The following is a 26,784-nucleotide window of genomic DNA, read 5'->3' on the forward strand; positions in this document are numbered from 1 at the left end:
CTCGACCTCCGCTCAGACAGTTCCCCAGGCCCTCAAGGATTTGTTGAAAGCGAAAGGAATCGGGCTAAAGAAAGACACAGTGGAGAATTTTTTAAAAGCAGTGGACCAAGGTGCTCCATGGTTTCCTGTAACAGGACAGACACCTGACTATGCCCAATTGGGAAAAATTAGGGAAAGACTTGAGGTTTGCCGAGGAGCAGGGGGTTTTATCAAAAAGAGTAATGCCAGTATGGAAATTAGTGAAAAATTGCATAAGAGATGAGGAAAGATGTGGTGCAGAGCTAAAAAAGGGCAATGAGGCGATAAGTCAGGTTAGACAGGAAAGCTCCCAAAAATCGGAGACCAAGGGAACTTCTAGACAGGGAGATATGTCCCAAGACGATCTGGAGAGCATTGCAGACAGCTTAGAGAAAGTGAAACTGAAGGTAGAGCCATCAGCTCTGGGGCTGCCTCATCCACTGCCGTACGATCCGGGCGGGGCAGAGGGTTGTTGTCTACACCCAGAAACCTGGAGGGAACTTCGAGCCCAATGCTTCCCTGTATTTCAGGATGCGCAGGGCAATCGCACACATGAGCCGCTAGATTGGAAGATTGTCCAAAGACTGGCCGAAGGAGTTCGCGCATACGGTGTTACCGCTGCTTATGTAGTGGCGCAGTTAGAATCCTTACATCTCTTTTGTATGACTCCTAGCGATTGGCAGAATCTGGCTTGTGCCTGTCTGACATCAGGCCAGTATTTGGACTGGAAGGCATACTTTATTGAGTTTGCTGCTGAGCAGGCTGTGGTCAACGCTCGTAACGGGCAGCAAGTTTGGGATCAGGACATGTTGCTAGGACAAGGGAGATTTGGGGCAGCTCAGATCAATTATCCTCTTCAACACCACAGGGACCAGGGCATGGAAATCCCTTCCTAATAGAGAAGAGGTGATCGGAAACTTGACTAAGATCATCCAAGGACCCACCGAGCCCTTTGCAGATTACATTGCTTGTATGGTGGAGGCGGGAGGCCGGGTCTTTGGGGATCCTGATACCGCCATGCCACTGTTGAAACAGCTTATCTTTGAGCAGTGTACTAAAGAGTGCAGACAAGCTATTACTCCGTATAAGGGAAAAGGCTTAGAGGTGTGGATATAGCTCTGCAGGGACTTGGGGGGAGGGGCTTTGTCTAATTCAGGGTTGGCTGCTGCCGTCATGCAGATGTCCCAAGGACGGAATGGCCAAAAGAATAATAACTGCTTTAAATATGGGCATCCTGGCCATATGAGGCGCCAATGCCCACAGCTAAAAGGAACAGGGGATCAACGGCCTAAGATGTCTGGACTATGCCCCAGATGCAGAAAAGGTAATCACTGGGCCAATGAGTGCCAGTCGGTTAAGGACATTCACGGGCAGCCACTTAATACCGGTGCCCGGCCAAAAAACTTGAGAGGAGCCCCCAACCACAGGACCTGCAAATATATGGGGTGGTGTCGGAAGGATGGCCCAACCTGAATCCTCCGATGCACTGGGGCCGCCCCTGAGAGCAACAAAAGGAAGTGCAGAACTTAACCTCAGTTCCACCACCAGACTCATATTAACCCCCCGAATGGGAACTCAATTAGTGGATACAGATTCTAAGGGCCCTTTACCTGCTGATACAGTGGGATTGATTTTAAGAAGAAGCTCTGCTACCATGCAAGGGTTAATAGTTCATCCCGGGGTGATTGATCCGGATTTTGCCGGGCAGGTTAAAATAATGGTGTCTTCCCCTAGAGGCATCGTTGCGATATCTCCTGGGGATAGGATAGCTCAACTGCTCCTTTTACCTAGGTATCACTCTAAATTTCCTGCTAAAGATTTGGAATGAGGAAGTAAGGGCTTTGGCTCAACTGGGGTCTCTAACATCCTTTGTTCCTTGGACCTTGACACCTGGCCACTGTTAAAACTGTCTATGGAAGGGAAATCCATATCCGGCCTCCTAAATACTGGTGCTGATTGTAGTATCATCAGCATCAAGGATTGGCCCACTGCGTGGCCAAGACAACAGTCAGAGCAAACACTGAGAGGACTAGGATATGCTCAAATGCCGGAAATGAGCTCTCGTATCCTACATTGGACGGATGATGAGGGACATTCTGGTGAGTTTCAACCATATGTATTGGCCGTTCCAGTGTCCTTCTGGGGTCGTGACCTGATGAAAGAAATGGGCTTTATTTTAACTAATGAAGGGCGCTACAACACGCAGGCCCGGGATATGATGATGGGAATGGGCTATGTCCCTGGAAGGGGGCTAGGCCGCTCTTTACAGGGCAAAGCCTCCCCTGTGATGGTCCGCAAAAAGACTGATCGTGGTGGGCTGGGTTTTTCATAGGGGCCACTGAGGGAGCTTTACCCATTACATGGAAAACTGAGGATCTGGTGTGGGTTCCTCAGTGGCCACTTCCCTCAGAAAAGTTGAATGCTGCCCAGGAATTGGTACAAGAACAGCTAGAATTGGGCCATATGCACCCTTCTACTTCCCCCTGGAATACTCCTATATTTGTTATAAAGAAAAAATCAGGGAGATGGAGACTTTTACATGACTTGAGAGAAATAAATAGACAAATGGTTTTGATGGGCTTGCTTCAGAGAGGGCTGCCATTGCTGTCTGCTTTGCCCAAAAATTGTCCTATAATAGTTTTAGATATTAAAGATTGTTTTTTCTCAATTCCTTTGCATCAGAATGATATGGTTAGGTTTGCCTTCACTGTTCCTTCTCAAAATAATGAAGAGCCTGATAAAAGGTTTGAGTGGACGGTTCTGCCACAGGGTATAGCAAATAGTCCTACTATGAGTCAACTATATGTTGATACAGCTTTAAAAGAGGTTAGACAGAGGTTTCCTAAGGTGAAATGTTATCATTACATGGATGACATCCTTATTGCAGCTCCCAGAGAGGAGTTGCTTGATGAGGCATATAGCTGCGTGGTTGCACAGTTAAGGGAAAGGAACTTGGTTGTGGCCCCAGAAAAGGTTCAAAAGGACCTGGTAGTAAATTATTTAGGGACAAAAATAACTACAAACTCGGTGTCCCCTCAAAAGATCCACATTCGTACTGATAAATTATGTACATTAAATGATTTTCAAAAATTATTGGGAGACATTCAGTGGGTCCGCCCTTCTTCGTCTTTAACCAATAAACAACTACAGCCACTATATGACCTCTTACCATGCGATACCAATTTGAATTCTCCCAGATGCCTTAACGATGCTGCCAGAGCGGCTTTGAGTTTGGTGGAGCAGGGCATTCAAGTTGCTGCTTTGAAGCACAGAGATGAGTCACAGCCTATTGCATTGTGTATCCTGCCAACAAAACAGCCAACGGGGGTCTTATGGCAAGGGGCTCCCTTGCTCTGGATACATCCAAAGATATCCCCACCCAAAACACTTGTTCATTATCCCACCTCAGTGGCTCAGTTAGCCTTGCTTGGCATTCAGCAATGTATACAGTACTTTGGCATCCTGCCAAAGGATTCGATAGTTCCCTATAATGTAAAGTAGCTGGAAGTGTTGTCAGCCTCAATAGATGATTGGGCTATTGTGAGGTGCAGTTTTCAAGGTAACATTGATAATCACTTTCCCAAGGATCCAATATTGCAATTGATTACAGCTCATCCTGTGATTTTTCCTCATATTACTTCTAAACATCCCTTAACGGATGCTCTGCTTATCTTTACAGATGGTTCCAAGATGGGTTGTGGAGTACATGTAGTTGCAGGAGCAGCACCACTTACTATATACAATTCCCCCCTGCATCACCCCAAGTTATTGAGTTACAAATTGTGATTAAGGTGTTTGAATTATTTCTAGGCCCTTTTAATTTGATCTCTGATAGCCAATATGTTGTTAATATGTTACAATGTTTGGAGGTGGTGGGCAAAGTTAATTTAAAATCTACCATTGGAAAATTGGTTCTAGCATTACAAGACTTAATTTTGCATAGGTCTTCACCTTTTTTTGCACAACATATCCGTGCTCATACCGGGTTGCCTGGACCCCTGGCTGAGGGGAATGATATTGTAGATAAAGCCTCTAGGGCATGTGTGACCTTTTTCATTACTTCACCTGTTGCATTGGCTCGAGATTTTCATTCATGTTTTCATGTTAACTCCAAGACCTTGTCCTCCCGATTTAAAATTTCTCATGCAGAAGTGAAAGATATTGTAAAAATGTGCCAAAAATGTGCCCCATCATTGCCTCAGATTGGGGTTGGGGTCAATCCATTTGGGTTGTGCCCTCTACACCTATGACAAATGGATGTTACCCACTTTCCAGAACTTGGAAAGTTAAAGTATCTTCATGTTTCCATCGATACAGCTTCTGGAGTTGTTTTTGCCTCTCTATATGCAGGAGAGAAGGCACGTCATGTGATTGCACATTGCTTTGAAGCTTGGGGTGCCTGGGGGCAGCCTAAAGAATTGAAAACTGATAATGGGCCGGCCTATACTTCTGCTTCTTTTGTGTCCTTTTGTAAAATGATGGGTGTTCGATTGACTCGTGGATTGCCCTACAACCCTCAGGGGCAGGGCATTATTGAACGAGCCCACCGCACCCTAAAGGAACACTTAATTAAACAAAAGGGGGGAATTGCATCTGCTGGCTCCACCCCTAGGGAAAGATTAGCCATTGCTCTCTTTACCTTGAATTTTTTAAATGAAGATAAGCAGGGTCAGGTTGCAGCCGAGCGTCACGTCAACCCTGATGCTTCTTCAAAAGGCATGTTGATGTGGAAGGACGTCCTAACTGGTACTTGGCAGGACCCTGACCCAGTGTTGGTTTGGGCGAGAGGGTCTGTTTGTGTGTTTCCCCAGGATCATCGGCAGCTGCTGTGGGTCCCGGAGAGGCTGACCAGAGTGGTCCAAGATGAACGGAAGGAGGATACTATGGATGTTCCTGTTGTTGCCGATGCTTCCTGGGGTGATGGCTGAAGACCTACGCTGAGGACTTTTATCTGTATTTCCAAAACCCCTGCCATTGACGCATTCAGCACAAGTGTTTCCCCGGTTTTTCTCTCTAATGCTTCGTTACAGTTACCCCTCTTTGCCATGCGATGGAGAAATAGCGCCTCTCAATGATATTGCAGCTTCAGCTGAAGGGATTGCTATGCTTTCAGATGATTCAAAATATTTCTCAGAATAGTGATTGCATTCAAATGTATAATCAACCAGCTGCATGGTTTGACATGCCTATCAATAGTTCTACTAAAGCTAATGCCACATGTATTTGAGGGGTGTGGCCTGCCAGTATTTCCAAAGGCAATGATACCATACCTTCCCAACCTAGATGGGCTCCCTTTTGCAAGGGTACCCATGAGTCACTTCCACCATGGACTGGGTGTCAGGCTAGAAAGGCAGCATGGGCTGTAACGAAGTATTTTACCTTTTCTCCTTATATTAGCACAGTCCATAATGGCTCATTTTCAGGATATAATTGGACCTATCAGAATCCTGCTCAGGCAGTAGCTAGTAATCCTTTCAATGTGTGGTTGTTGTGTGGAGTGAATGGTAGTTGCACAGATATCTCTCCTCTGAGCATGTTAGTGGGAGGGGGTTGGGGTAATGTAAGCTTTCATTGGAATGGATCTATAGGGTTTGAAACCTCTGTTTCTCAATTTGCTTATGGGCTTAATGTTTCCTTTAAGGCTACGCCTGTCTGCATGTGGCCTCCTTATGTGTTTATTGTCTATAATGGGAGTTATGATGATAATGTTGTTAATTGTAGTAGTGGTAGTTGTTTCTATAGTATGTGTTGGAATGTATCTGCATATTCTTTAGCTGTTGTGACTAGGATGCCTCATTTTGTACCCGGGCCTGTTCAGGCTCCTTCTGCTATGACTTTGTTTAGGCAGAAAAGGGATTTTGGCATCACCGCAGCCATTGTTTCTGCTATAGCAATCTCTGCCGCTGCAGCCACAGCTGCGGCCGTATCCCTTACCTCGGTAGTACAGACTGCTGCCGCTGTGAATAGTTTATCCGCAGGTGTTGCAGAAGCTTTGGATTTATCCCACAACTTATCTCAGTATATTACAGGAAATTGGTCTTAACATTTTGATGGACTAGTTCGGGAGCTTAGACAATCCATCGTCCATATCAACTCCACCCATGTGGATGTGTCTTTAGCTGGAGGACTGGCCAATTGGATCACCACAGTTGCCTCTCAGCTGAAAGAATGGGCAGGACTCGCTGGACTCGCCCTGTGCCTGATTCTTACGAGCGTCCTGGCCTTTTGGTGCATTTGCCATATGCGGTTTCATCAACGCAAAACTCAAACCTTAATGATTGCAGCAGTGGAGAAGGGCAGTCTCCTCAAGTGTGGCTTGGCGTGCTAGAGAAGTAGTCAAGGATGGATAAGACTCCCTGGGTGTGTCACCAACCTAAGACAGGGATCAAACCTAAGCTGTTTGTCTCCCAATGACGGGTAAGGGGCATTGCTGCAGGAGGCAACCTAAGACAGGCATTCTCTCTGCCAAATATAAAGAATGGGGAGATGTGGGGAGCGGGTGTGGCGGCAATCCCAAGATGGCGCCCGGGACTGCTGCCAAGTCTTATGACTAACACCTGACTTCCTCATACACCCAAAAGTAAGCCACTCCCATCGTGAGAGCTGCACAGGCGCACCGTGACACAATATCAGGCCATTTGGCGTGGACCTATGAACTGAGACTACTTAGACTGGACTGATGGGGTGTGGTTACGGGTTTTTTAGTAGGGAGTGTGCTTGGGGGTAGGAGATTGCTGCTTGCATGCAGAAAGAATGGTTCCTGAATAAACTGCTTTGAGAAGAACGTCGTGGTGTCACTCCTTTCTGTGGGATGGAGACGGAGACAACACATTATCATACTATCAGGGCTTCCTGAAATGCACTACAATATACTTATATCTGTATTATTGCTCTTGTACTGCTTCTTTATATTACTCCAACCAAATTATCTCACATCCATGTGGCTAAATATCTGCATACCATCTTTCATCCAGCAATCGTGTCCTAAAGGATAAAATAAGTCCTTAGCATGGCAAGATAACATGATGCTGTCTCCTGGTAGACGGCTTCCTTTTATACTCCAAGACAAAAGCCTTTTGTGTTCAGCATTGATAACCTGAGAATTAAGAGGCAGTCCAGTCTGTGACCCCAAAAGCATCATTTGGTGCACAGTAGTATAGTGACCTGTTTCTCCAAAGTTTCTGCCTGATGTCTTAAAGTTTTGATGTCTCCCTAAGTTTTCCATTTACTCTTCCTCATGGGTATGGGTACTGCCTTCCTTTTTTAAAATCAGCCCACTCAGTGTTTAAAAGTGTTGTCTCACAGTAGTGTGATCCTGTGGATAACAAGGGATTTTGGTAACATGACTAATATCCGCAAACTGCAAAATCTTCGTTAAAGCACTTACTATGAGCAGGGCCATCATCAGATTTTAGTGGTAATGGGGGAAGAGCTCTTACAGAACCAAGCAGGGCAAACATGGCACCCAGTGGTTTTGCCTCTTACCCTTTTCCCCCTTGCTAAAAGCCATTAGATTTCATCCCTAAAGATAGCAACCAGGGTCTATTCTCTTATTTGGTCACTTTCTGCCCTTGGGGCTTATTACCAAGATCCAGCAATCTAAATATGGACCTCCAACAATCAAAATCCCCCTTTGGCTGTCCTAATTGACACGCCCAATCAAAACAAACCAGATCACCCTCACACAGCTTCCCCCTTTTTCTTTACAGTCCACCTTTGCCTATGGGCCACAACTGTCTCCTCTCCAACCAGAGGCAGTTCTTTATCCTGGGGATAAATAACCCTGACCCCTATCCTTTGTTCCCTTCCTCTTTTCCCTTGTCCTCTCTGTCCTGTCTTTGTCTCTTATTCCCTGTTCTTTGTCCCTCCAGGGTGAATAAATCTCTTTTGTGGGAGAATGTGGTCTTGGTGCATCCTGTGCTGACACAGTCCTTTCAATGGGAATCCTAGAAAGAAAATGCATAAAGAGCTCTTGACAAAGCCAAATTCCAGGCATGACACAGTAGTGTTTTCCTGGAGCCTGCCTGGAATTGTGCCCTGCAGGCTTCTAGTTAGGGAGAGGCAGTGTGCTTGCCTGCAGTGTGCTCTAGCACAGACCTCTACATACCTGCAGCAGGGGAGGCCCCGGACAGGCTGTAGTTTCAGATGTTGAGCTGATTTGAGAACCATTGACTCCTAATGATAAAGTAGATTTTCCAAATAGTGTGTAAGATAAAGCCTGTCACAGAGGACAGGATCTCGTGAGCCTCTTCTAACTCCCTTGCCAGAGTCTGATCATTTGTCAGACCAAAGGCAAGCACTAAACTAGAGAAACAACAAAGTCCACTTAGTTAACATAGGTCATTAAGTGTTAAAGATTTAAAGCTAAGGCTGTAAGATCTGGATTTTTAAATTCACAGCATTTGAATTTTGAACTCAAGAAGATTCTCCTGCTAGGTACCAGGATACTCAGAAGTACCTGAGCAGTAATCACAGAAAAGACAGAAGGAGAAAGCAATGGAGGGGCTCTGGAGAAATGTCTCAGAGGTTAAGAGTTCCAGAGGTTGCTCTTCCTGAGGTCTGGAGTTCAATTCCCAGCAACCACATGGTGGGTCACAACCATCTGTAATGAGATCTAATGCCCTCTTCTGGCATGCAGGTATACATGTAGGTAGAATACTGTATACATAAGAAATAAATGAAACTTTACAGAAAAAGGAAGCAGCGGAGGTCCATGTAAACGTAACTGTATATATCCTACTGATGCTGTAAATGAAATACAAACGTGGCAGACATTACAGCAGAACATTTCCACAGAAAGACTTACCAGGAGCTCTAGTTTTTCCTACATTTTGTAGGCATCCTGATGCATTACCTTTTCAGGTCATATCCAAAGTCCTGTTAGGTGAAAACTTCAAAGGAATCAAACTCCTATTGGCTACAGTTTGGTTTTAACCCCCTTTGGTCTCCAAGTGGACTTGAGAAACATGTAATTGTGTTTGCATTTCTTTACCCCTGTTTAGATATTCCAGGAAAAAACTTTTCTGATTCCGATTTCTTGGTAATTTCCTCTATAAATTTATAAGGCCGCTTCACATATTTATTTTTAAATATTTGCTCTGTACAAATATTTACCATGTATCTATTTACAAAAAAAAATACAAAAGTGCACCTTTTAAAAGTTGAAGTCCAGTCGTCATCAAATCAAAGTAATATGGGTTGTTTGGGTCCTCCGTGCCTCAAAAGGCTGAAATGAGAACGTCTCCCACGCTGTTGGATGTAAAGGACAGGAAGCAGCTCCTTCTTTTCCTAAAGCTGTGAACACACAATTGGATGGACCCATAATTTGAGCAGGCATCAGCAGGGAAAGCTTCTGTGCGTACTCTCAGTAACACACAACTCCCTGTATCAGCAGGCACAGCTGCTCCTGGCTTTCCTGTTAGGCACACCCTTCCTGCTTTTGTTCTACACACAGAGGTGGCAGCAGTTTTGTCTCACGGTCCTGTGTCAATACAGCTGGATTTGTGGGTTTTTAATTTACTTACCTTTGCTTTTCAAGGCAAGGAGACTCAGTTGTAGGAGGGAGTACACTGAACCTCTCTTCCGTTTCTGTCTCAAGCTACTCATGACCCATCTATTCCAACTTCTGTTTACTGGACTCCATCCTCAAAGACCTCCTTCCAAAGGTTTGCAGCGTCTGATACCCTCTCTGCACTCACAGTTCTTTTGCAACATTCCTGCTCTCTCAAGTTTGGCCAGTTTCCATTCTCCATGCAACTCTAGCCTTCATGTGCCAGTTCCTACATGACATCACTTCAAATATCCAATGACTGAGAAACACCTGATCAAGGCTGATGGACTGGGTCGAGTTTAGACTGTTGATTTGTACAACCTTTTGTGGAGCATGCGGGATTTGTATATAAAATATATGCTCCTTGACCTTTTGATGAGCCATCTGTAAAATCATAAATAATTCTGTTTATGATATTTAAATTTTAGGCAATGTGCATGTGGTATCATAATAAAATATCTGAAAGGGGAATCCTTGTTGTGATGAATATCTGTAAATCTTGAGGAACTTACTAATGTGTCTGCCCATTATCATCGATATGGAACGAATAATCTAATAATAATAATAATGATGATGATGATTATGATGATGATGTCTGTAGGCTTTTACTGGTAAGTTGTTTAACACCTGTATCTCTCATTGTTACTACATTTATAATTTTCATAAAACAATAAGTTATAAATTATTGCAGAGTTATGATGTGTATGTTTCTGTACCTTTTTTGTATATAATTCCAGTAGGTGAAGAGGTAAAAGAAGGATAAATAATTGATAAGGAAATATGAAATTAATTCTATGAGCTACCTCTTCAGGAGAAGCATCATTTAGTAAGCTAATAAACCGCTCTGCATTAGGTGTTATTTTGCTTAAAGAATTTATCTGAGAGTCTCCAGAACGCCACTGAGCAGAGCCAAACCCTCAGTAGCTGTCGGCAGACAGGGACATGCCCTACTGACTTGGCCCTAAACTTGTTGTAAGTCATTGAGGGGGCACTGTGTGGGAAGGTTGAGGCTGAGAGGATGATGGACAATTTGTTGTTGAGTAATAGGTTGATTTGTATTACATATGGAGCTCTGTGATGTTTTGCTCTTTCAGTTTATTTAAAGTGAATGTTAAACACTCATCTTAGTATTGATTAGACAAGTAGGAGAGGAGAGACTGCATCGGCTGGGATTGAAGCCCTTTATGTCCGAGTTGCAGTTATTCCCCTATTAGAAGTCGGGTCCACTCATTTTTTCCCTTTAAAGAACAATTGATCAATCTGTACTGTGTTATTCTATCTGTGAGGGGAAACAAACAACAAAGAAACAATAACTAAGCTCTGGAGCAGCGGATACATGGGCAAGGAGCAGAGGAGACCCTCCCTCACCCACCCTACTCCATCCCACGTCCCACCCCCCTCTACCCCAACCAACTGCGGCTCTTCCTTAGAACTCCAATCTTGCTCCAGCGCCTTTGTGTGCGCCACTCACTTGGGAGCGGAAAGGGTCTCAGGGTGGCTTGAGCCCAAGGACTTCTGTGTTCCCAGTAAACATTCCCGCACACCCAGAGGTCTTCCCACATAGAACTGTGAATAAAGGTCCTGTTTTGCTAACCTGAACCCTCCCTCTCTTAACCCCTTTATAATAGGGACAGCTGGACCTTAGCCTCAACGAACAAGGCTATAGCTGTTAGTCATATTTGTTAAGTACATCTGTTAGGTCACAGGGTTTATGGAAATTGGAGGTTATCACAGCAAATCAGCTCTTTTATCATGGGAATTTAAAATGTCTTATCTACCTGGGTTCGTATTTATAATTCAACTAGAGTCCAGGGTGTGTGGATCTGTTCATGGGGCAATTCAAGGACTACAAGATTCTGACCGTGGGCTTGGTCTTTCTGCTTTTGGTAAGTACTTTCCATGCCTCTCGATGGCTTCCTTACAACTCTCCCATGGGTAGATTGGTTAACTTCTGTAATCTTGGAGAGTGAACTGGGGGAGGCTCTCATAAAATACAGTGGAGCAAGGTGGGGGTGGGGATACCTAGTGCGTCCAGACCATGGTGTGCTCCTCAGTATATACCATGCATCAGGTCCAGTGTCAAGGGGGTTTACTTGGGGAGGGGAGAGGAATAAGGGTCTGAGCAAGGGGTAGTGGCAGACAGGTAGACATGTACACAGGCAGGCAGACAGATGGTAAAATTGCCAGGAGTGTTCCTGCTCCGACGGAAGGGTGTCCTGGGACTTGGAAACCCAGGACAGCTCTGAGTAGAGAAGCTATCTGAGTGAAAAGGCATCCTGAGACACCGAAGCTCAGGAATCGCACAGACCTGAGAGGAAGCCTGCTCAGCAGAGGCGTGGTAGCTCCCAGGAAGGGTATCCCCATCTACACTGAGGACTCAGGAGCCTCAGCCCCCTCTTTCTCTTCCCTTCTTCCTTTCTTCTCTTCATTGCTTCTTGGCTTCTTCTGATGAGACTCACACCAGGCAGCAAATCTCATAAAAGAGATTTGTTGGAGCGTCCTTGGAGAGAAAGTACAAACTCAGGGGTGGCCGCCCTCTGCTCCCAGCAGTGGGAATTGGACAAATGGTAGCGGTTATATAGGATTTCTTAGTGAGAAGAGCTTTTTAGGAAAGAGACTTCCAGATTGAAGATTTGGGGATTTCAAGTCCTGATCTTGGGGTGCTCAAGGATTGGTGGGTTTTCTTGTTTAGGGATTGATGGGTTTTCCCATCAGGGATTGGTGGCTTTTGTTCCACCTCTACTCCCCTTTCCCTGCATCAGTCCCAGGGCTCAGAGTGGGAAGTCAGAGTCGTTCCAGGTTGCCTCAGCTGAGGCATCAAGTCTATGGAACTGTTCAGGCAGGCTAGAAAAGAGGGGATGCCACTGTAGGTAGCTCCTGCAGGATGGGATGAGCCACTGTGGATAGCTTCTGTGATGGCTGCAGGCTAGGGAGCAACCTGGTGTCTCCATTTTGACAGCTCCTGTTGGGGCACAGGTGAGGCAGGAAGGACTGGCTGCAGCTGCACTCCTTTGCTGGATTTTGCTGCAAACTGCTTAGGGACGTCAATGAGGATTGGGAAGAGAGCTGAAGAGAAGGACAGAACGAGCGGGGGAGAGAGAATGCAGGGGAGCATATCTGTATATGCAGCCTACACCTGGTGCATCTAGAGGGGACAGCAGCAGCTATGACATAAGCCAATGACATAAGCCATTGTTAGGTCCCTGGGAGGAGCCTAATGTACTACCTGTAAGCTAACATTTCTTCATTTTTGTTTACTTAAACATGAGGAACTAGGAAGGGGTGATGGTAGGGCCGAAGTATGTATTGTGTTCTTTAGAAATTTTTCAGCTGACTTGGGACCCTAAGAACACTGGGATGCTGGCCAAGTCCTGGGAGACCTGGCTGTTTCACGACTGGCACATATCTGTAGTTCGGAAACTACAGGCCCAGCTGAAGCAGTCTGTAGGGCTAGCCTGGAGCACTGTGGGTAGCTGCTCTGGATCCTTCCTGGATGCACATCTGGAATGAGCACCTGGACTTGACAGGATACTGGAGCACACACGTATACCTTAGTGAGAGGAGATGAGTATGTTAGAGAGAAATATTTTTTCTTAGGTGTATATTGAAACTTTTAGACCCATGGTCCTGTTAGTTGCCGGGAGGGGAGTTCCCAAACCAGGTAATGAGGGAGGAATCTCACCCTCTGGAATAGGCCTTGATAGGTGGGAAACAGGCTGTTGATTGACAGGTTACTCATATGGAGTCCATTTGACCCATGAGAGGTGGATCCAAGCGTATTCTCGGAGGCTTACAAGAATCATTTTGAGTTTACAAAAAGAGATTAACTTTAGATAGGTTGGCATTACCATCGTTTGTAATCTGTACTGGAATCCACACAGGAGATTAATGCAGTAGACACACATCTTTGCGTCAGGGTAGAGGCTTGGAACACAGCTTTTTGTTAAAAGCATGAACACTCCTTAATCTGAGCTCAGGGAAAAGGGGCAAAAGCTCACTTACTCTTGATTTTCAGTATGACCACAGGGCGTGAAAGAGGGGCATCTTCACTCTCTCCAGAAGCTCGTGTGTATGTAACTTTAGCGCAGTAAAAAACCACATTTAAGTCTATGTTTGAGACACCAAAGGAAACTTAAAATCTTGAGCTTGTGACTGTGATAGTGGATCACACAGTAGAAGGCTTTACCAGAGTGAAGACTAATAACTTATCATAATTCCCTTGATCAATGTTACAACTCTGAGCTTTCAAAGCCTTAACACAACAGTGCAGTGAGGGGACGAAAGGTGAAGAAATTTTAATTCCTTTTATGTACCTTAGAACACCTTATCACCATTTAAGCTTTCACTTGCATTAACCAACCCTAAAATACCTTGTCAGGCTCTAGAGCACTCTCTTAGGTCCTCATAACTTTAGCCTCTGTATCCTCAGCCTCACAGAAACTCTACATCTTTCCCTGTCTGGTGCTTCACTATGAGTCACATGTGGTTGCTTCCTGGGAGCAGCCACTGTAAAGTGAGTTCCTTTAGATAAAGGAATAGTAAAAAGTTAATTCTGAAACCTGTTTGGCTATAACATGAACCCTGTAAGCAAGGCAAACCAGTTTGCCTCTTTTAATCAGAGACCTAGTAGTCTTAACTAGAGAATGAATTGACTAATGAACTAACATGGTGGTGGATTACCTTGGGGAAGGAGCTGTTGTGCTCTGGCTTAGAGTTACATCTAGCTTAGCTGTCAATGTTATCAAAGACCTGAGAAGGATATATTATTATGCCAATAGCCTAGGTATCTATTAAAATGTCAGACTAGTCCATAGCCCACTACTTAGTTGTCCCTGCCTTCTGAGGTCTCCATGGCACTGAGGGCAGAGGCAGTCTTTGGCCATCAGGCCCAGAAGATGAGAAGCTTTTAATGTGGAGGAGAAACATGGGAGCAACTGACCTCACCTTATCATAGGCAATATGGGACAATTAATTCTCCAGGTGTCCTGTTTGTCCACAGTACAGGCTGAGCCCTAGCATTGGGTGAGGCATTGAGGGCAGTCTTTCCCAATGGTTGTCTCCATGCCCATGTCTTCCTGGAGACCTTAAGGGGTCACTACTAGAATTTTGGAGTCTCTGTCATAAGTTTAAATATATTAAATGCCATAGTCAACAGATTCTCTGACGGGTTTGAGGCCTGGTAGTTGCCAAGCACATCTGAGATGAATAATCTCTGTCTGCTTTTGGTATCTGCTCTAAACTGTATCCTGTAAACCTTACCTAGGAGGCTAAATAAAGCTTAGTCATAATTAACCTCATCAGTTCTTGCACGACTGGATATATTTCTGAACACATTTAAAGGTTTGATCATTGACAAGGCTACTGACTCCCAACTTGCATTTCGTTGTTACAGGTGCATTCGTGAACGTAGGAGTAGATTCCATCCCTGTTAGGTTTGAGCATGAAAAATCGTGATTTTGTGTTGAAGCTCTTCTAATATCCAAATAAACCCTTTTACTCTAGAAACACAGCCCATAAGAGACTGGGAACTCTTCTGATCTTTATATAGTGTATCATTTCGGAACATGTTTCCTGTACGATTTAATTTATAAAATAACGCATAGCTTATGAAAATCTAAAGCTACACTATAGGTTAATAAAAGCAAGAACAACGCCAAGCATAGTTTAGGCCACTGATTCTAACCATTTTAACGTTTTTAAAACCTCAACTTTTTTTGTATTATTCTCCCCATATTTTATTATTTTAATGGTTATTTTATTTATTTACATTTCAACTGTTATCCCTCCTTCCAGTTTCCCCTCTCCACAAACCCCTGTCCCATCTCCCCTCCCCTCTGCTTCTATGAGGGAGCTCCTCCTCCCACCCACATACTCAGGCCTAGCTCCCTAGCATTCCTCTATGCTGGGGCATTGAGCTTTCACAGGACCAAGGGCCTCCCCTCCCATTGACACAAGAGAAGTTCATCCTCTGCTCCATGTGCAGCTGGAGCCCTGGGTCTCCTTGTGTGCTCTTTGGTTGGTGGTTTAGTCCCTGGGAGCTCTGGGGGGGTGTGGTTGGATGATATTGTTGTTCTTTCTATGGGTTTACAAACCCCTTCAGTCCTTTCCCTAAGTCCTCCATTGGGGTCTTGTTACTCAATCCAATGGGTGGCAGTGAGCATCCACATCTGTATTTGTCAGGCACTGGCAGAGTCTCTTAGGGGACAGCCATACCAGGCTCCTGTCAGCAAGCATTTCTTGGCATCAGTAATAGTGTCTGGGTTTGGTGTCTTCCAGTTTCAAAAAGTAGTTGAAAATCTCTCAGTTATGTTTTTGTAATTTTAAAATAAAGCACCCTTTAAAGAGTGAAAACATAGAGCAGTGGTGTACACAATGTAATGTCTCTAAAACTACTATATCCATATTTTAATTAATTAATTCCCTTTACATTCCAATATCAGCTCTCCCCATCTCCTGTCAGTCTCCCCCTCACAGCTCCCCCACACGGTTTACCTCCTCTTCTCTTCTGAGACGGTGGTGGCCTCCAGGTATTACACATACACACAGGCACACACATGCATGTACACAGTCACTGCAGGATTAGGCATATCCTCCCTCACAGAGACCAGACAAGAAGGCCCGTTTAGGGAAATGGGTTCCCCAGACAAGCAACAGCGTCAGAGACAGACCCTGCTCTTGTTGTTGGGGACCCACATGAAGACCAAACAGCACATCTGGTAAATGCATTTGGGGATCCTAGGTACCACCATGCTCATTCTTTGATTGGTGGTTCAGTCTCTGGGAGACCCCAAGGGTCCAGATTAGTTAACTCTGAGGGTCTTCCTGTGGAGTCCCTGTCCTCTTCAGGTCCCTTAGTCCTTCCTCCAATGCTTCCACAAGATTCCCTGAGCTCCATCTAATGTTTAGCTGTTGGTTTCTGCATTTGTTTTGGTCAACTGTTGGGTGGAGGCTCTCAAAGGACAGTTGTGCTAGGATCCTGTCTGCAAGTATAACAGAGTATCCTTCATAGTGTCTGAGATTGGTGCTTGCCATAGGATGAGTCTCAAGTTGGGCCAGTCAGTGGTTGGCCATTACCTCTGTCTCTGCTCTATCTTTGTCCCTGCACATAATGTAAGCAGGACACATTTTAGGTCAAGAGTTTTGTGTGTTGGGTGTTGGCCTTATCCCTCCACTGGGTGTCCTGCCTGACTAAAGAAAGCAGCCAGTTTCCTTATCCCCTACTGCTAGGAATTTCAGGGAGAGTCACCCCCTTAGACACCCTGACCCTCGGCACATTCCAGGTCTCTCGCACGTCCTAGAGATGCTCCTCCCCAATCACCTCTGATTTCTGTTCTTTCTACCATGATTTCCATACATATAATCCCCTCCCCCAACCTACTCCACTCCCAATCCATTCTCCTACCCAGTTTCCTCCCTCCATCCACCTATGACATCTATTTTATTTCCCCTTCTGAGAAAGGGCCAGCATTCAACCAGCATCCCCTGGCTTCTCCTTGTTATTTGAGTTCTTTGGGTCTGTGGCTTGTAGAGTGGTTATCCACTTAAGTGAGTACATACCATGAGTACCTCAGCTGGGATGATGGCTCCATCCATTTGCCTGCAAATTCTCAACAGAGGAATCTCAAATGTCTAAGAACTCCTAAAGAAATGTTCAACTCCCTTAGTCATCAGGGAAATGCATATCAAAACAACTCTTAATATTCTTACTCACATATCTTAATGGCTAAGATCAAGAAGTCAAAGGACAGCACATGCTAGAGAAGATGTGGAGCAAGGAGAAACACTCCTCCATTGCTGATGGCTGTGCAAACTCCCACAACCACTCCTGAAATCATTAAAAAACAAAGATATCATGAAATTTGCAGGCAAATGGATAGAACTAAAAAGTGATGGTGTACTGTGACTTACAGAAGCTTTTCAGTTTTATGAAGTCTCATTTATTAATTGTTGATCTTAGTGCCTAAGTTATTGGTATTCTGTTCAGAAAGCACTCTCCTACATCAATGAATTCAAAGATTTCCTCACTTATATCCTATTTAGTATATGTGGCTTTATGTTAAGGTCTTTTATCCACTTGGAGTTTAGTTTTGTGCATGGTGATAAAGATGAATCTATTTGCTTTCTTCTACACACAGCCATTCACTTAGACCAGCACCATTTGTTGAAGATGCTCTCCCTTTTCCATTGTATGGTTTTGTGGCTCCTTTCTCAAAAATCAAGTGTCCACAGGGTTTATTTCTGGGTCTTCAATTCAATTCCATTGATCAACCTGTCTGTCCTTATTTAAAAGCTGCTTTGGAAACGTGCTTCTCTGATCAGCTCATGTCACATGTTGCTGCTCTTAATCTAGATGTCAGTGAAGCCATGGCTTCCAGTAACAGAGATGGCTGCCAGCCATGTGTCTGCCATTAATCAAGATGGCAGGGAAGCCACAGCTCCACCTTCTTTTTCACATAGTTAAGAAGGCAAGCAGCCACGTGTTGCTTATATACCAGAATAGAATCATGTCACATAGTTTAAAATTAACTAAGTGCAAACTTTTTATCACTAACCCAGGTTATGAGATTTAACCATATCCAATAACTTACAGGTCAATAATCCTGGTTTTGACCCTGGAGTTAAAAAACTTGCCTGGGTCTTAAAAGCATAACCCAATTTCCACCAGCCATAAAGGAGAACTGTAGAAAACAACGTCGCAATTATACATATTTAAATAACATCTGAATTTGTGTTCTGTGAGATCCAGCGGCCAGAAAACCAAGAAGAGAATTGAGCCAGGTGGTGATGGCAGGAGAAAGAAATACCATCTATTCACAATTCAGAACCAGTCAGAAACAAGCATGGAGGGGCCTCATACCAGCAAATACATCAATAGTTAAGCATACATTTTAAATTAGCTTTAGTTAATCTAAACAGACTTTTATAGTCTTGAAATTTCATCATCATGCAAAGAATATTTTAAACCAGGGGTGAATTACATATACAGAATGTTGCAAAAATATAACTGAATTTCTATCATCATATAAAAAAATCATACCAATTTAAAATGTGGGACTTGTTACTTTTTCTTAGTCTCAAAGGGGACAGAGTAATAAACTGAAGGTTCATTAGAACTAAGAAGTTTTATAATTGTTGCTTTGTACCATGTGGTTATATTATGATGGCCAAGTCCTACTTAGCTCATATGACTCCTAGTTAAGTACATTTTTGTTTCTCTAGGCATATATGTTTAAATGAGAGTTCCATCTAAGTTACATGCACATATACACACAGAGCTAAATCTAAGTTACATATACACAGAGTTACATATATACAAACTTATGCCCTAAACAAAAATTGATTCACATATATACTTATGTATAGATTTTAATGATAAGCTTTTTGTTATGTAAGTTTAAAACCAAATATTGTGCTACTGTTCTCCAATGTATCAGACAGCACACACACACACACACACACACAAACACACACACACACACATAGAGTTTTTAAAAAAAAACCAAGAGGCATTCACTGCTGTTCAGAGTACCTGGGTATAGTTCCCAGCACCCGTAGGGCAGATCAAACCATTTGTAACTCTAGGTCCAGGTGATCCAATGTTCACTTCTTATCTCCATGGGCACCAGGCATGTAGTGCACATATATATGGATGCAAATCAATCATATATATACAAGTTTTAAAAAAGAGGAAGAACCCCCGCAGGTACCCCGATTTTTTGGTAACATATGGTAACTCAATTGGGACTCCTGAGAAGGTCTACTGACAGTATTGCCCCAGCCTTGCGATGTTTCTTTCACATAGATGTCATGGTGACTCAAATTGCTGGCTAATGAAGGACAGACAGAAAGACACAGGCAGGTAGGTAGGACACCTAGATACTACTCAGTCAAGAGGAAGACAATGGGACACACACAGCACACTGGTATAATCAATCCCCTTTCTTTACCCACAGGCGTTCTGGCTCACGACCACTTGGCATGAGCCCATAATCCGGTTGCTCCCACCACCCCGTCCTGTCTCTGAAGATGTCTCAGAGACCATCGACAGGGACTCTGTCCCTCAAGAACTCTTCAACTTGACTAGCCTTGTATACTGGCCTCCAACTGGGGGAGATAGGGATGACTTTCTGGCCTCTACCAGCCCCAGAACCTCTACCTACCACTTGAAGGGTCCTGCCCAGGCCAACTATACTCTGGGAAGTAACCTAGAGGCCATCCTTGTGGCTCGGGATCACTGGGGTAGGCCCAAAGCTCATGGTGGAGATCTGTTTCGGGCACAGCTGCTGGGTCCAGAATTGAGAGCAGGAGTCCCAGGGGAGGTGAAGGATCTGGAGAATGGCACTTACCTCTTGTCCTTCCCCCTGCTCTGGGCTGGATGGGCCCAGGTGCAAGTGAGACTGATCCACTCCAGTGAGGCAGTTGGGGTCCTGCAAAGAGTCTGGAGAGGAAAACGAGCCACTGTTGATTTTAGAGGGCATTTCCGAGGAACAAATGGCATTCAAGAGACTGTCATCTGTAATGTGGACCCCCAGTCAACTGGAGCCAAAGGGTCTACCTGCCATTACAAGGATGTGGTTTCTGGGGAGATCTGGTTCTGTGCTCAACCCCGTACTTTGCCTTGCAATGCTTTAGTGGGTCACTCGAGTGGAAGTTATCTGAAGGTGACCACGCCACATGATCAAGACCTGCTGGCTGGGTAAGAAATCTAGAATCTTAAATGAGTCCCAGTCTTAACCACAGGCATGTGGAGGTGAGAAGACAACTGGAGGAGGTCAGTTCTCTCCTTCCACCATGTGGGGCTCAGGTATCAAACTCAGTCTTTGGTTTTGGCAGCAAGAACATGGTGGTCATCATCGTCACCACCACCACCACCACCACCACCACCACCACCACCATCACCTAGAGATTCCTACAGCTCAGTGTGAACTTGAATTTCTTGTGTGATTGAGGCATAGAAAGCAAGATTTCAAGATTATCCTTGGTTGCATAGTGTCTTAGTTAAGGTCCTACTGCTGCAAGCAGATACCATGACCAATGCAACTCTCATATGGACAACATTTAATTGGGGCTGGCTTCCAGGTTCAGAGCTTCAGTCCATTGTCATCAAGGCAGGAACATGGCAGCATCCAGGCAGGCATGGTGCAGGAGGGGCTGAGAGTTCTACATCTTCATCTGGAGGCGGCTAGGGGTAGATTAGCTTCCAGGAAGCTAGAATAAGGGTTTTAAAGGCCAAGCCCAGAGTGGCACAATTACTTCGACAAGGCCACACCTCCAAATGGTGCCATTCCCTTGGCTAGGCATACTCAAACCACCACACATAGTGAATACAAATTGATCTTGGGAGCACGAGCATGAGACCCTGTGTCAAAGACACAGGGGGGAGGGTGCTATGTTCCCCAGTAACTGCATGTTTGTGTAACAACAGTAACAATTTATAGTGCTTTCTAGACTATAGTGGCAGGAAAATCGTAATTTCTCACATGTTGTGGAGATCTGTTTGTTATAAAATAGAAGTAGGTGACCCTTCTTTTATCTTAACTATCAGTGTACTGATAAGACCCTCCCTTGTATATTCCTCCTAACCACTATACTCACCACATGTTAGTGTGCCCACTTTAGTGTAGTGACCCTGATTTACACCGAGGATAAATAACCAGTCAGTCATGGTCTGCTCTTTTTTCATCTAATTTCATCTGGTCAACCTCCCTCACCACTCACACTCAGTGTTTCTTCAGGAATGTGACTGACCAGAAACTCCCTTCAAGCTTACCTCCAATCCTTGTCCTACCAGCAGCCTGGGGAAACATGAGTAACATGGGTGAGTAAGACTGGGACATGGGGTTGGGGATGGGCCTCAGCTTAGATGGGCTCTGTGTGTGTGTGGAGAACAGGCTCCTATCAAAATGTTTCCCCCAATTTTTCTGTATCTTATTTTATTTTGCTTTAAGTTGTGTTACAATTTCCATTTCCTATTTTGTGCACTCTTGCGTGTATATGTATGAGAACATATGTGCCATGTCAGACATGTGGAAGTCAGACGACAACTTGCAGAAATTAGTACTCTCTCTTTACAGTGTGAGTTCCAGGAGTTGAAGTCAGGTCATCAGGCTTTGGAACAGACACCTTTACTTGCCAAGCCATCTCACTGGCTCCTATGGTAGATTTTTAGTTTTGTTTGGTTTTGTTGTTGTTGTTGCTTTCTGCTCCCCCTCAAGGAAATGGGCTTCAGTGGTTTGAAAATCAGTAGTAATCAGAGCGAAAACAGATGCGATCCTTTCAGCGCAAGGGTGTCTGGGTAGTTGGTGTACAGAGCTCAAACTTGAAGAAGAGCTAATTCTGCTCTATCCAGGCCACAGTCAGAAAACAAGGAGTGAGGTAGGAACCAGGTCCAGTGCACATATTATTACTGCCCATAGAGCTCCAAATGCAATGTTTGCAAAGTGACCATCTGGGGGGCCTTGACTAATCAAGTATCCATAGTCAAAGGTTCCAGGCTCCCTCTCCCTCTCCCTCTCCCTCTCCCTCTCCCCCCTCTCTCTCCCTCTCTTTCTCCCCTTCTCTCCCTCTCCCCCTCCCCCCTCTCTTGGTACTACCTAAATAAAGAAGAAATTAATGTCATTGGTGCCTCCCTCCAAGAAGTAATAAACCCCTGAGTCCCAAAGGTGAGACTGAAGTGGGAGGCAGAAAAGAGCTAGAGGAACCTTCCCAGCAACTGACAGAGCTGGAATCAGGTTAGTCCTTGAGAGTCCACATGAAAGTGCACACATGCACACATGAAAACTTTGTGGAAACTTCTCAACAACTAAAGGACATGGGCACAGGTTGGAATGTACCAGTTGCTTCAAGCTTTCCCTGAATATACTGATACAGTGCCCCTAGGGGAGGGCAGGTTAAGTCTAGCACCTCAGGTACAAGGATCCAAGTGCTTAGCCCTGTGGCCTTGGGTTGCCTGTGTCCAGCCTCTTGAAAGTTCTGGGCTGAAGTTCAACCACTCCCAACCCCTAGGATCCTCTAAGCCCTAAATGCATGGGCACTGAGGGAAGTCCTAGAGTTTTTCCTACATGTGGGAAACCACTTCTACCAGGAGAGGTGTGTCTATGGCCACCAGCCATCAGCCTCAAGATAGAGGAAAGGCTCCAAGTGCCATGTCAGTTCTGGGACAGTAAACCTTGGAACATATAAAGGTCATATTTTGTTTTGGATACAAAGTCTGTCACTGAGCCTGGAGTTTACAGTTCAGCCTGGCTGGTCAGTGAGTGACTGGGGAAGCCATCACTACCTTCCCCTTTGCTGGGGTTCCAAGTATATCACACCAAGCTTTTTATACATATTCTAGGGGGTAAAGTTAGGCCCTCACCATTGTATAACCCACTGAGCATCTCCCAGCACTCACTGGGTTTTATTCCAGATCTTTAGCCTCTGTCCTGCCAGGGTAGTGTAGTACAGTGGTTAGTACTGGGTTGTGACAGCACACTTCCAGGGTTCAAATGCTATTCCTACCTTTGACATTCTTTTGAAAAGCCCACTTTATAGGCTGGCGATAGGACTTAATAGTAGAGTACTTGCCTAGTTGGACGGGCACAGAATGCCATCCCTATCACTGCTGTTGGTCACAATAAATTACTTAATATTCTAGGTCCTCAGTATCCCCATCTACAAGTGGAAATATGAACAGTGCTATCTCCAGAGTGTGGAGATCCAACCTGGAGTCCCAGCGCTCGCTAGGGGAAGGCAGCAGCATTAGGAAGTCAGGGCCATTCTCGCCTACATGGGAAGTATATGAGGTACATGCGATGGTTTCAAACATTCACAGACATGCAGGCCACACACACACACACACACACACACACACACACACACACACAGACAGACACACTTCACAGGCTCTGTAAGAGTACATTGATGTGCTACATATAAAGAATGTAGAAGAATGCTATCCACATGGCTCATTAGGAAAAGGTGCTTGCTGCCAAGGCCTTCAAACCCTGGGAAAAGAACTGACTCCCAAAGGCTGTCTTCTGGGTACCATGTGTGCTGGGACACACACACACACACACACACACACACACACACACACACACGCAAGTGTAAAAACAATTCATTTACAAAAAATGTAAAGAACACAGCCATTATAGAGCACCCTATGTTGTGCTGTTCTTTTTAATCTGTTCTATTTTTCTCTCCCCTGTAGCCCTGCCCTCAAGGCCCCCATGTCTCCCTGGCCACCTATCTCCAAAACCCTCTGGCTTCTACCACCAAGACAGATGGCATTCGACATTCTGTTCTAGCCGCTCTTTCCCCACTGTGGACAGTATCCTGAACTGCCTGGCAGGACGCATTGTCTACATGATGGGGGATTCCACACTCCGGCAGTGGTGGGAGTATCTGCGAGACACAGTGCCCTGTGAGTGACCTTGAGGGGAGAGGAGGGTCTGTGAGGACTCATGATGGAGAAACCTGACAGCGAATTCATTGAAGGAGAGACTCCCTCACTTAGTAGAAAGGTGGTGCAGGCTGCTGGGTCTTCCTGAAGGGCAACGAGTTAATGAGTGGGGTGTTTGCTTTGTTTTATGGTGGAGGCATTTTCTCAGTTGAGGTTTCTCTTCCCAGACAACTCTAGTTTGAGACAAGTTGGCAAAGAACAAACCAGGCCTCCCAAGGATCCAGTCCCCTGTGGGAACTGAGATTACAAGTGTCCATCACCAACCCAGCTTTCTAACATAGGTTCTTGGGCTCCAACTCAGGTCTTTATGTTTGTGGTGCAAACACATTACCAAGTGAGTGACTCTTCAGCCCAAGCCTTAAGGTATGTGAGAGCTAGCCTCCACATCGAGCTACAGGCCAGCCAGCTACACAGTGAGCCCCTCCAAAAAAAGGGAGGGAGGGAGGGAGGGAGAGAGGAGGGGGGAAGTCAAAGGAAAGAGGAAAAAGGAAAGAGAAAAAGAAGAAGAAAAAGACAAACTAATTTTGGGAGTACACAAAGAATCTAGAAGCTGATGTATACAAGTTCAGGCTTTTCCTGGCACAATAACTTTGAGACTAGCTCAGGTTACATAAGACCTTGTCTCAAAACAAAAACAATGACAACAGAAACATCTGAAAGTCACTCTCAAGATGATCGTTGCCCGGTGTGAAATAAGGGAGACTGAGGAAGTAGAGAAAATTTTGTATAGAGAAAATAAGTTTGGGTTACCCATGTTGCATTTGAGGCTACGGCGAAACATTAGAAACATTAGTGTTCTAAAGGACATTTGATGTGGAATGAGACTCAGGGAACTGCTAGCTCTTAGACAAAGATCATAGGGAGAGAACTGATTGGATTCCCCACAAGGTAAAGATAGTGAAAAAGATAGAGGCCAGGAAAAGGTCTCAGTGGGTAAAGCATTTGTTATGCTAGCCTTGTGACCCAAGTTTGATCCCTGGAACCCACATGGTGAAAGGAGAGAACTGACTCAAAAGTTGACTTCTACATACACTCCATAGTACACATGTGCTCACACTCACACATGGATGCCATCAACGCACAGTACATACACAGTACACACAGAACTACTACTGTACGACTACTACTACATGAATCTCTACTACTACTATATGAATCTCAGGGAATTAATTCCTAGTAATGTGTGCCGGCAGCGAGAGCCCTTCCTGGCTAAGTCATGTTGCTTGGTTCCCTATTTTAAAACTTTGTTTCTCCTCCTCTGAACAGCCCTGAAGCCAGTTGATCTACATGCCACTTATGAAGTAGGTCCCCTGATGGCCGTGGAGACAACTCGGGGGACGGTGTTGCACTGGAGGGCACACAGCTGGCCCCTGCGCTCTCGTCTCACCCCAGTGGCCTCCCTGCACTCTGTGGCCAGAGAACTATATGGCCTGGCCGGGGGACCCTACACAGTGGTGGTGCTGGGTATGGGAGCCCACTTCACCACGTTCCCTCCCTCCATCTTTGCCCGAAGACTGGCAGGGATTCGGGCAGCTGTGAAGGCCCTGCTGGACCGGGAACCCAGTACTCTGGTCGTCATCAAACTGGCCAACACTGGCTACAAATCGGTGTATGGCAGTGACTGGCTCACACTCCAGATGAACCGCTTCCTCCGCGCTGCCTTTGTTGGTCTCCGCGTGGCCTTTGTGGATGCCTGGGAAATGACCTCCAGCTTGGCTGTGCCAGACAACATCCACCCAAGGAAGCTTATTGTCCGCAATGAAGTGGAATTATTTCTGTCCTTCATCTGTCCCACCTGAGTGCTCCTGAGGGATCTGAGGCTGAATGGATTGAGAGAGAGCCTGGGTGTGGCCGTCTCAAATGAGGCCGTCTCAAATCATCCATCTGTGATGGAAACCTGAAGTTACCCTGGCTCACCCACTATGACACTGTGGGTCCGTATTTCATACTTCTCTCTGTGTGCCACATGGACAAATCTAGTTCAATACAAATGATTTGCATCGTTTTCTCTTTTTGAATGTAAGGGGTTGTGTGTAGTGTATGTACACATATATGTTCAGGTGCTCCCCCCTGTGTGTACACAGAAGCCAGAGGACGTCTTGGGTTATCCTGTTCTATTACTGCCTTCCTTATTCTTTGAGAAAATGTCTCTTATTGATCTTGGAGCTAGGCTGGCAGCCAGGAAGCCTCCACCATCCTTTTGTCTATGTCTCCTCAGCTCTGGGGTTACAGGCACAAAGTTTGTATCAATTTTTTTAACGTGTTATTGTGAGTTTGAACTCAAATCCTCATGTTTACACTCTTACCTACTGGACTATGTCCCAAGGCTGTCTTTTCAGATTTTTGAAGAGAGCTCTTAGATGTGTGGTGGTGTCAGAGGTAGGAGTATCTCTGAAAGTTCCAGGACAGCCTGGTCCACAGAGTGAGTTTCAAGACATTCAGGGCCACGGAGAAAAAAGCTGCCTTGAAAGAACAGAATGAAAAAAAATAGAAAGGAAAGAAAGAAAATAGAAGTAATGAAGGGAGGGAAGGGGAGAGAGAGAGAGGGAGGGAGAGAGAGAGAGAGAGAGAGAGAGAGAGAGCGCGCTTAAGTCAAGAGAAACCAACAGAAACCCCTGAGCACTGCTTGTATTTACTAGTCTATCTAGCTCTCGTCAAGTTAAAATACTTATATTGGAAATAAGTAAATTATTGAGGCTAGAGAATGGCTCCATGGTTTAGAACACTGACTTCGGAGAAAATTGGTTTGGTTCCCAGCAATATTGTGATGGCT

The 26,784-nt window shown here is 45.0% G+C and overlaps 1 protein-coding gene across 1 annotated transcript; it reads left to right on the plus strand.

The window, feature by feature from the left end:
• Window positions 1-11,391: 11,391 nt before the first annotated feature.
• Window positions 11,392-26,491, plus strand: Nxpe5l3 (neurexophilin and PC-esterase domain family, member 5 like 3). Its single transcript, XM_039090102.2, has 5 exons — window positions 11,392-11,454; window positions 19,522-20,264; window positions 21,304-21,386; window positions 23,760-23,972; window positions 25,278-26,491. The coding sequence occupies exons 1-5, from the start codon at window positions 11,398-11,400 to the stop codon at window positions 25,808-25,810; spliced, it is 1,629 nt and encodes a 542-aa protein (XP_038946030.1). The 5' UTR covers window positions 11,392-11,397; the 3' UTR covers window positions 25,811-26,491.
• Window positions 26,492-26,784: the final 293 nt, after the last annotated feature.

The sequence above is a fragment of the Rattus norvegicus genome, chromosome 12 (genome assembly GCF_036323735.1).
Source record: "Rattus norvegicus strain BN/NHsdMcwi chromosome 12, GRCr8, whole genome shotgun sequence".
Lineage (NCBI taxonomy): Eukaryota > Metazoa > Chordata > Mammalia > Rodentia > Muridae > Rattus > Rattus norvegicus.

Excerpts from the sequence above, each read along its gene's own strand:
- Nxpe5l3 (XM_039090102.2), top strand. The coding sequence starts at position 11,398 with ATGGGGCAATTCAAGGACTACAAGATTCTGACCGTGGGCTTGGTCTTT. Across the intron at positions 11,455-19,521 it reads GCTTGGTCTTTCTGCTTTTG|GCGTTCTGGCTCACGACCAC; the intron begins GTAAGTACTTTC and ends CTTTACCCACAG. Across the intron at positions 21,387-23,759 it reads GGGAAACATGAGTAACATGG|CCCTGCCCTCAAGGCCCCCA; the intron begins GTGAGTAAGACT and ends TCTCCCCTGTAG.